General features: G+C 39.5%; 1 protein-coding gene across 2 annotated transcripts in view; it reads right to left on the bottom strand.

Moving 5' to 3' along the window:
- Bdp1 (B double prime 1, subunit of RNA polymerase III transcription initiation factor IIIB) overlaps nt 1-11,550 on the bottom strand; it is a 117,541-nt gene that overhangs the window by 4,879 nt on the left and 101,112 nt on the right. For both annotated transcript variants that reach the window (XM_008838483.3, XM_008838482.3), the window contains exons 35-38: nt 10,031-10,235; nt 7,646-7,682; nt 4,966-5,233; nt 2,497-2,743 (exon numbers count right to left, since the gene is read on the bottom strand). In XM_008838483.3, coding sequence (XP_008836705.1) covers nt 2,497-2,743; nt 4,966-5,233; nt 7,646-7,682; nt 10,031-10,235 — 757 coding nt within the window. The remainder of the gene's footprint in view (nt 1-2,496; nt 2,744-4,965; nt 5,234-7,645; nt 7,683-10,030; nt 10,236-11,550) is intronic.

Raw genomic sequence — 11,550 nt, forward strand, 5'->3', positions numbered from 1 at the left:
ACATACTGGGCTGTTTTGTTTTCTAATAAAAGTACAGAAGCTGGGTGTAGTGGCACATGCGTTTAGTCCTAGCACTCAGAGGCAGGCAGATCTTTGTGAGTTCAAGGCCAGCCTGGTCTACATAGTGAGTTCCAGGCCAGCTGGGGCTATAGGGACACCCTGTCTCAAAAAGACCAAAAATTAAAAATAAAAAAAGGCCAGAAAGAGACCAGCATGCTATTTGTTTAAAACAGGAGACATCTGTATGTAATAACCACTACTAGGGAGGCTGAGGCAGGAGGACTTCTGTAAGTTCGAGACTGACCTGTGCTACATAATGAGAAAGAGAAGAGGGTGGGGGAGAGGGCAGGAACTGTTTATCTTAGTTCACATATAAAATATTTCCAGAAAAGTAAGCCAGAAACTGGTAATGCCATATACCTGTGGGAAGGGAACACTTTTTAACAGTAAATTCTTTTTTAGTACATAAAATTTGAAACATGGGGAAAATATTCAAAATAAATGAAATAGCAAATTTGATTCCTACCTCACACTATATACCAAAGTCTATAACCATGAATACAATAAAACCTTCAAAACTGACTACCAAAAAATTTATACCTCTGGATAAAAACTTGTCTATTTTTTTAGTCATAGTCTCACTGTGTAGCTCAGGCTGGCCTTGAACTTGCAATCCTCTAACCTTGGCCTCCCACATGCTGGGATTATTCGTATAAGTTATCATGTCCAGTTAGCAAAAAATTTCCTAATCAGAAGCTATAAAAAGCAACAAACAAATAAACTGAAAATACAAATGAGAACTTCCAGTAAATATTTTTTAAAGCTGAAGTTACTAGTAACTAAGAAAATGCAAATTAAAATAATCAAATGATATTTTCACCCTCCACTGTTATACTTAATCGAAAAAAAGAGAATTATTTCAAAATATTATTATTAACTCTGGCAATGACAGAACTAAACTGGCAGTGCCACACTGCTGGTAATTATAACAACCATAAGATAATTTGCCAATGATGCTGATGCTAATGAAGTAGCTCATTGGTAAAGCATTTGCCTAGCACGCATGAGGCCTCAAGTTAAATCCCCAGCACTGTGGGAAAACACAAATAATAATAAATAACAACAACAGGCTGGAGATGGTTCAGCAGTTAACCTGGGTTTGGGTTCTAGGTTTTTTTTTTTTTTTTTGGTCTTTTTGAGACAGGGTCTTCATGTAGCCCTCAATTGGCCTTGATCTCACAAAGATCAGCCTGTCTCTGCTTCCCGAGTGCTGGGATTAATGGTGTGTGCCACTACATCCAGCTTGGTTTCTAGCTCTTAACTGATGGCTCACAATCGCCTGTAACTCCATTTCCTGGGAGAACCAAAGCTCTCTTCTGCCCTTCAAGCAGCCTTCACATGGTGCACATACATTTATGCAGACGTACACATACACTTAAATAAAAATTTTAAAAAGCATTAGAATAATACTTTAGCAGTGATACATCAATTCATATAAGTCACAGATTTTTTTCATCCTAGTACTATAATGGTCCCAAATGGAGTTCCCCAAATTGTAATAGCCAAAGTAACTTCATTTTGTATAAAGCAGCCACTTTAAACTTCAAAAGCTAGAAAAACAGCTAACTTCAAGGTTAAATGCCTGAACTTAGTTGTTTCCCCTTAGAAGAGTGCTTTCTTTGGAGCAGCTGACCTTGGTCACCTCCTAGACACTACAGCTGCACTTAATCAGAAAGTGCCTTACTGTCAAGGTTTCTATACATCTGTTAAGAGGACTAATGTGTTACTCATTGGTGATAAAATTCCTATGGTATTTGTGGGTTTTGCCTTTATAAGCTAGTTTCACCCTCCCCTCAGGGCCATGGGTCCCAAATCTCACTGAAAGACCACGGACAGCTATAACCCTAATAAATTTGGCAAATTAAAATTTGAATTGAGTCTGGTGGTCTTTTTCTCAGTGGTTTCAAACTCTGTAACAGTACTTGCCATTAGACAGCTTTAGGGAAGCATAGAAATAAAATATAAATTCTACTTTATAATTCCTTGAATTCTTTTTGTTGTTGTTGTTTTTGGTCTTCTTGAAACAGGGTCTCCCTGTAGCCCCAGCTGGCCTGGAACTCGCTACGTAGCCCAGGCGGGCCTTGAACTCGCAGAGATTCACCTGCCTCTGCCTCCCAAGTGCTGGAATTACAGGCTTGTGCCACCAGGCCCAGCAATTCCTTGAATTCTTATAAACCAGGACATTTCTCCTAAGGGAAATAACAATGCAAACAGTACTTCATTTTGCTTCCATAGGTCATTAAGAGTCCAGATTAAAGGAATGGCAATTAAGTGTGCATTTATAGCTAATTCAATGGCTTATACTATACTAGCTGCAATTTTGTGGTGAACAGAAGCTATACTGAAATAATTTCTGACATCTAACTGAAAATAAGCTGCAGTTTTCCCTAGTTGAATCTGATACGTCACACATGGTGGAATCCAGTTCTCACACACCTGAGCTGCTGCGCTACCAGTACTCTCAGACTGAGCACCGGCAACACTTGGAGAAGGGAGTGGAGCAGAAGACTCTGGATTTTTTTTCTGGTTTGCCTTAAGTGAATTAGGTCTTTTCAAATTCCGTCTTGATACAGGTATATGAGGTTTCAGGCGCTTCTTACTATGGACCTGAGTCACTTCATCAGCATCCAAACTATTCTTTGGACATATCAAAGACAAAAATCCCAAAGGTCTTCGGCCAGGTCTAGAAACAGAAATGGGAAAATATATTAATAACGTATTAGAAAAATTACACATGCGCACCTTGTTTTGGTTGTTTTGAAAGAGGGTCTTACAATATATAGCTCAAGTTGGCCTCAAATGTGAAATCTTCCTGCCTCAGCCCCCTAACTCTATGAAACTACAGGTATACGTCAACATGTTTAGGAAGAAATTCTTTTTTTAAAAAATTATTTTTATTTTATGTGTATAAGTGTACTACCTGCATATGTGTAAGTGTACCCATGTCATGCAATGCCCACGAGGGTCAGAAGAAGGCACTGGATCTCCTGGAACTGGAGTTTCAGACGGTTATAAGCTCCCATGTGGGTGCTGGGAATCGAACCTGGGCCCTCTGCAGGAACAGTCTGCATGATCAACCCCTGAGCCATCTCCAGTCCCCTTTTTCCTTTTTTAAAAGATTTATTTTTATTTTACAGAAAAATCAGAGACCAACAGCCAAAGTCAGGTGAGGACAGGGAGTTTAATTTCACACCTATGAGACTAACACACAGATCTTCCATAAAGGAGCTGCATATATGGATTACACCGTGTGTATGTGGTACCCTCAGGGCCCAGAAGAGGGCATCAGATACCCTGGAACTGGTGTTACAGCTTGTTGCAAGCTGTCACTGAACCTAGGTCCTCTACAAGAACAGCCAGTGCATTTAACTGCTGAGCCATCTCTCCAGCCCCAAGAGACATTCTTAAAACCACCTTATTTCTATTAGCGCTAAAATGATACACTTTACAAAGTGCTGGTGCCACTATGCTATGACATGTATTTGTGACAGAGCTAAAGTTGCCCAAGCTTACAAGTGCACATAAATCAACTGGAGGTATTATTAAAACAAAAATTCTGAGTTTGAAATGGGTATGGTCTGTGTCCTATATTTCTAAGAAGTTTTCAAATTGATGTCCATGCTGCTTGATACAGGATCATAATCTGAGCAGCAAGTCTCTAGGGCAGAGATTAGCACAGGATGGTCCACAGCTTAAATGCAACCTGATTGCATAATTAAATTTTATGGAATGCACCAAGTACATGGTTAAGGTTGCTTTTGTGCTCCAACCAGAGTTGAGTAGTTCTAACAGAAACCATATGGCCTATGTCCCACGAAACCTAAATATGTACTATATGGCCTTCTACCAAAAAAGAAAAACAAACAAAAAAAAACATTTGCATAGGACTGGAGAGATGGCTCAGTGGTTAAGAGCACTGGTTGCTCTTTCAGAAGACCTGGATTCAGTTCCCAGCACCCACACGGCGGCTAACAACCATTTGTGTCTCCAGTTCCAATACCATCTTCTGACTTCCATGGGCACTGCACAACACAGGTACACCTACATACATGCAGGCAATACCTTCATACACATGAAATAAAAATAATAAATTAAAAAAAAATGTTTGCAGCCCTGTCTTCTTTTCTGGATCATTGCTTCTCAACTTGCTTTAATCCAAACCCTGATACTACTTCCTATCCTCACTCTATTTTCAGGATACCCCTGAGGTCAGAAAAGATACTGATGAGCTTTACCTTCTGCAATTTAGATAACCAAATAATAGATTATATAAACCCTTTTCAGACACACATCCTATCCCTCTAGTGGAGACTAGTGCATGATGTCCCTCTCAATTTACCACCTTAATGTTTTCAATGCTGCTGGCAAGCCGCTAATTATTGATAACCCTAAAGACGTCTTGTGTAGGGTAAAAAAAAATATGGGAGCAGTTGTATGGACCTAAAATCTAAACTTACTCAGAGAGAAAGCCACACTAAATGTCACAATGGAAAAACAACAACAACATATTATTTGGAAATTGGATAAAACAACTTCCAGAGCTAGCTCTGACATCAGCTCTATGTTGTCTCATCCTATCTCCGTGTACATGTTCTGAAGGATAGATTATGTAATCATCAAACTAATGGCCAGGAACAATATGGACTAGAAAGTTCAGTATGTTCTAAGGATTTTCTATCTAGAGTTTCAGTACTTTTAAGTTAAGCTCTTGTATGTATGGAATGCATACATGGAGTACTACTGTATTTCTTGTGCTAAACTGTCCTTCCTTTACATAACTGATGGAGGCTATGTTCATAAAACAACAACTCAGTACTGGATCTAATGCTATACTATGTGCTGTGTCTGGTCTATATACTTTGTACTTACTCAGAGGGATATTCACTAAAGGGTTTCTTACAATACCTGGACAGAGAAGGTTTTGAAGATGATGTTCTGCTGTTCATCTGTTCAGAATTAGAAGGAGGATCAGTTTTTTCTTCTTCATTAGACACAACCATCTTATCCTGAGGCAACTGTGTAGTATTCTTTTCTATACAGGCATCTCTTATCTCATCAAGAGATCTGGATCCTGTATTCTGAAAACTTGGTTCCATTTGCTCTTGTTGAGGTTCTGAGGTTGTAGGTATGCTTTCTGCAGTGGGGAAAATATCTTGTCCCTTGCAAGACTCCCCTTTAAAAAGAAAAATAAAGAGAGCAAATGATAAGCACATGCACTGAATTGAACACGGGCAATTAAACTGGAGGATCTGAAGGGAAAAACTGTGGCATTCTACAAGAAACCTAGCCAGTAAGAGCAATCCATATCACATTTAGTAAAGTACACTATTAGGAATAATTGGATAAAGCTCGGTATCCTGGCACAAGATGGTATTCCTAGCATTGAAGAGGCTAAAGCAAGGTTCAAGTCTGAGGTCAGCCTGTGCTACAGAGTAAGACCCTGTCTTAAAAACAATAAAAATTAAAATTAAAAAGTCAAGGAAAATTACTTGAGGGGAAGGGAGTTGCCTAGACGGCAAATGAGACACACCTTGCATGTGACAAGAGGACTGACAAAAGTCAGGAAAACAAAAAACAAGACTACTGAAGAGAAAAGGAGAGCAAGAGCATCTAAAAGCACAAGAGACAGCTGGAAAGTCCACAGAAATAGAAAACAAGGAGCAGCAAAAACAAGTAACCAGAGAGCCAGATATATACCAACAAGGAAACCAGATAAACTGGCTTAAAAGGAACTGGACATTAGTCCTAGTCACATGGCAAGTGAAGAACTCTTATAAGCCTTAAATCCAATTGGGGGACCTGGTTCAATACTGACACCTATCTGACAAGGCATCACTAAAGACACCAATAACTTTCCACACTTCACCAGGCCGTGCCCATGCACTATCTTGAAAATGGTCTCACAGCTTGATATTTAACTACTTTGGGGAGCCTAAAAACTAGAAATAAGTTCAAGTTAGGGAGCCTGGGCATTCCAGCCACCCCTTTGTGGGAGGAAGAGGGAAAAAGATTGCCACAAGTTCAAGGATAGCCATAAATACCCAAAGAGACCCTGTCTAAAAAAAACAAAACAAAAAACCAGAAGAATTACCTACCCTAACAAAGGTACAAGTTGGCAAACTACAAGATAGAAATATAACATTAAAAGGCAAATCAACATGATTGCTTTTAAATTGGGTAAAATGCATGAGAATTAAAAAGTCTGCTAATAAACACAATCAATGATTTCAAAGATGTACAATCAAGCAGATAAATGAAGTAAGGAAATCAATTCAGGACCTCGAGAAGGAAGTCAGCAACGTGGATGTGAGAGTAAGCAAGAAAACCAGAATTATTCGGGTGGGGGAGGGGCAAGGAGAGGGGACAGGACACAAATTAAAATGCTGGGTGTGGTGGCCCACGCCTTTAGTCCCAGAACTCGGGAGGCAGAGGCAGGCAGATCTCTGTGAGTTCAAGGCCAGCCTGGTCTACATAGTGAGTTCCAGGACAGCTGGGGCTACAGGGAGACCCTGTCTCAAAAGACCAAAACAAAAGAAATAAAAAACTCAATGACTCAAATAAAAACCACAGTGGAAAGCACCACCAGTAGACTAGACCATTCCCCCATACAGAAAAGATATTAACTAAATTATATTACAAAACCATAGTAACAGAAATCGCATGCACTAGCACAAAAACAAACATATAGACCAGTGGAATACAGGGCACAGAAATAAACATTCAGCTAGTCATCTGATTTTCAACAAAGGAACCAAAAACATACATTAGAGAAAAAACAGCTTACTCTCTTCAACAAACAGTGCTGACAAAACTGGTTATCTACATGCAGAAGAATAACACTAGTCGGCTATGTCTTTCCTGAACAAAACCCAACTTAAAATGTATCATAGACCTTATTGTAAGTATTGAAACTTCAAAACTCCTAGAGGAAAATACTTCAAAATATAGGCATAGATCAGGCTTTTTTGGTTTTGCTTTTTTTTTTTTTTTTTCCCCCTGTAGCCCCACTGGCCTCATCTCACAGAAATCCATCTGCCTCTTCATCCCAAGGGCTGGGATTAAAGGGGAGTGCCACCATGTCCAGCTTAAATAAGAACTTTTTAATTTTTATTGACTTTTATTCCTATTTTATGTGTTTGAGTATTTTGCCTGCATATATATAATGGTACCACATGTGGGCAGTTCATGCAGAGACCATAAGAAGACATCAGAACCCAAAGGAACTGGAATTATGGACAGTTGTTAGCCACAATGTGGATGCTGGGAACAAAACCTGGCTCCACTACAAAGAGCAACCAGTGCTCTTAACCACTAGCCATTTTTCCAGCCCCAGATAAGGATTTTTTTAAGGATTATTATTTATCTTCAAATTTACTATATCCTAAGTTTATCAACTATCTATAGCAATCATAGTAATGGCTCTAAACTTTTAAAAAATAGTGATGATGGCATCTTAGAGAGTTTGATGGTTTGGGGTTTGGGTTATTAGTTGAAAATGAGCAGGTCTTTGCTTCAAGTTCAAGATACATCAGAACAATCATTAGTACTTAGCAAAATGCAGTCACATTCAACTTATTTCACTCACCTGGTTTCTGGAAAACATTTAATTCAACTGAATGCACCTGTTTCAAGAAAACATATAGAAGTTTTAGAAATTCACTTACTAAGTAAACTTTAAATTCTATCCCCTCTACTTCCTTTGTCCTTTCTATAATAAAGCATGCACCTCCCAGAAAGCTCCAGAGTCAGATATTAAACAAATGATATTACAAATTAAACACTGGTGGAAAAGATATTACTCTTAGTTAAACTACTCTACGGTCCAATGGAAGAAGGTTGTCAAATGACTTTTATCTCAGGCATAATACTGATACCAACTAACCAGTCACCAATAGAAGGATGTCAAATGAAACAAATTTTTGTGTGTTTATGGTGCCTCCCACAAGCTAAGCAAGTGCTCTACCACTGAGGTATATCCCCAATCCCAACTCAAATACTAAAAAGAACCAAAAGACTAACAACACATCATGGTCAATTAGAAATCCGTTTCAGAAATGTACCATGATTCAACATGATAAAGGCTAATATGGTTCAAAAGAAGTAAAATAATATTTATTAATAGAATTATTCAATTTTTTAATAAAATGGCCTAAGTATTCCTTCTTTTGGGCGGGGGGTCCTTTTGAGACAGGGTCTCCTTATAGTCCCACCTGGCCTGGCACTATTGTATATAGTTCAGGCTGGCCTGGATCTCACAGGGATCCACCCACCTCTGCCTCCCGAGTGCTGGCATTAAAGTGTGCCTCACCATATCTGGCTTGAGATAGATTTTGCCACTGTTGTCCAGCCTAGCATGCAGTATGCTACTTTTGGTTTAAAAAAGTGGAGAAGTCTGGTTGTGTTGACACACATCTATAATCTCAGGCTGGAAAGTTGAGGCAGAACAATCCTGAGTTGAGGTCAGCCTGGGCTATGTAGTCAGATCCTTTCTGTCTCAAAAGAAATACTCTGAAATACTTACTGATATTGATAGCAAACTACATAGATCATTGGGGGCGGGGCAGGCAGGGGATGTGAACATATATGAGGTCAGAGGATAATTTCAGGTGTTATCCTCAGGAATCCTACCCACCCTTTTTTTTTGAGACAAGGTCTCATGATGTAACTCCAGCTGGCCTAGAACTCACTATGTAGATCAGGCTAGTCTCAAACTCACAGTGACTCACCTGCTCCTGGCCCCTTGAGTGCTGAGATAAAGGCTAGTCACCTCCTTTTGAGATTAATGGGCCAGGTGCTCACCAATTAGGCTAGACTTGGTTGGCCCTAGGAACCCTCCTGCCTCTGTCTCCTCTGAGCTAGAAGTAAAAAAACTAAGAAAAGTATTTGCATTTAATTTACACATATATAAAAAAAATTCTTTTAGGTCTATTAAGAAAAAGATCAAGCCAGGCATGAGGGCACACACCTTTAATGCCAGCACTCAGGGAGCAGATGCAGGCACCACTCTCTGTGAGTTCAAGGCCAGCTGGGGCTACAAGGAGACCCTAAAAAAGAAAAAGCTAAATAATCCATTTAAAAGTATATCAATATGAAAATCATTTCACAGAGAAGAAAATAGAAGTAAATAGCTCTTAAGCACATGAACCAATGCTTTATCTTACTAACAACAGGAGAGTATTTTATAATACTATATTTTTTTCTGTCTGGTATATGACAGCATGTTTTCTATATGACAGCATGTTTTCTGTGTCTGCTACTAAGAACTACTGGCCTTCAACTTTTCCTTTGGGAATATAGATTTTAAAGTGACTTTTCATCATGTAGTTACAAATTATGAGTAGTATTAAAAACAAAACATAAACCAAGAGGGTACTAAGAAACTGGTAATCCAGTGAACAGTGACTGAATCTGTGTGGTCTAGCCAAACTTGATGAGGCAGTGATGAATAATGTTTCCTAAAGAAACGCTTCACACAGAAGGGACAGCAAATGAAATGTGCCAGGACATGAGGGATTATCAAGCACTCAGGAACTGAAAGAGGCTACCACAAAATCATTCTAGTGACAGAAATGGACCCTACAGGGAGGTCATTTGAGGACCTTGCTTTATTCCTGAGCACAATGGAAAACTTGACATGTGCTGATGAAGATATTCCTATTATTCTTCACATCAGAAAGTCCACTCAGAGTGCTGGCAGGTCGAAGAGCCAAGATCAGACTGACAAGAAACCACTGGCCTTATTTTATTTTCAGCCACTGTCACAGAACTAAGAGTAAGTTTTCTGATTAATGTCTATCAAAGTATCACTTTGAATGGATTAAAAATAATAATCCCAAACAAACTTTATCTAGATTACTTATGAAGAGGAGTATTATAGTTTTTCAATATATAGAGGTTTAGAGACAGACAGAAAATATAAACAGATTTGTTGCAATATGACCATCTTAATTATGTAATAATTTAATCTTACCTCAGAGGCACATTCTTGACAATCAACTCCTGAAGGGAGTGAGGATTTTTTAGCAGGAGGAACATGACTGCATTCATCAGAATTGCAATGATGTCTCTTCCTAGATATAAGACCCAAATTAGGAGGAGGCTTTTCAGAATCATCACTTCCAGAATTAGATAAGCACACAGCATCTTGAACAACTGAAGTTGCTTGTAAACTCCCACTGCACAGAAAACAAACATATATAAAACCAGTAAATTAAAAGATATGTAATGAAGTATTCTAACAAAACTTAAAATGAGTAATTAGAAATCCAAACTAAAAAACTAATGGCCACAGCAATAAAAAGAATAGTTTGAAGGTGCATTCATATTTAAAGACCCATAACTTAAATTCCACGACACTGAATTAAATCTAAGGTACACATAATGATGTTTTCCTTGTCTATAAATTTAAATTTCATTTAAAAAATGTCCTTTCCAAATATAAGAGGTTTAAATTTTACACAGGTCTGTAGTCCTAACACTTGGAAGGCTGAGCAAGAAGACTGTGAGTCTGAGGCCACAGTGGGCTGTATAGCAAGACCTTGCTCAAAAAAACCAAAAACTGGTCTGTCAGTAAGGTGCTCAGCAGGTAAAGCCACCAAGAAGTCTGACAACCTGAGTTCAATCCTCAGGGTCCACTTGGAAGGAGAGCACGGGTTACTGCAAGTTGTCTTCACACACACATACACACACAAACACAAACACACACACACAAACACAAATAAAAATTAACAACAAAAAACAAACCAAAGAAATAAGATAAACAGCTTCAATTTCTAATGCTACTTGACAAGCCAGTCTGGCAGTTAAAAATACTTCTACAGACTACTATCCTCAGACCCCTTGGGGTAAGTCGATAGCGCAGCTCTCTTCCACTTGGACACGGGTTACTGCAAGTTGTCTTCACACACACATACACACACAAACACAAACACACACACACAAACACAAATAAAAATTAACAACAAAAAACAAACCAAAGAAATAAGATAAACAGCTTCCAGCTTCAATGCTACTTGACAAGCCAGTCTGGCAGTTAAAAATACTTCTACAGACTACTATCCTCAGACCCCTTGGGGTAAGTCGATAGCGCAGCTCTCTGCGCCGGGACTCCCAAAGCCACATTCACCCTTCCATCCCCCCCGCCTCGCCGTTCTATACTCCTAGTTTGAGCCCTGCGCCATTCCTAGTCTTGGGGCCCCAGACACCTGGGGAACCAATACTGCTTCCTGACTCTTCTCACCCAGAGCAACCCAGTCCCTTTCTTGGGCTCCAGGAGCACCGCTTCTGGTCCTGGCCCGGCCCTCACCTCTCTCTGCTTCCCTCCACCTGCACCACCTGCTAACTCTCCTAGCCTGCACTACTATCCTCAGGCCTCTTGGGGTAAGTCTATAGCGCAGCTCTCCGCGCCGAGACTCCCTAAGCCACATTCACCCTTCCACGCCCCCCCTCGCCGTTCTATACTCCTAGTTTGAGCCCTGCGCCACTCCTAGT

Source organism: Nannospalax galili, unplaced genomic scaffold (genome assembly GCF_000622305.1).
Source record: "Nannospalax galili isolate Female #2095 unplaced genomic scaffold, S.galili_v1.0 scaffold898, whole genome shotgun sequence".
In the NCBI taxonomy this organism is placed as follows: Eukaryota; Metazoa; Chordata; class Mammalia; order Rodentia; family Spalacidae; genus Nannospalax; species Nannospalax galili.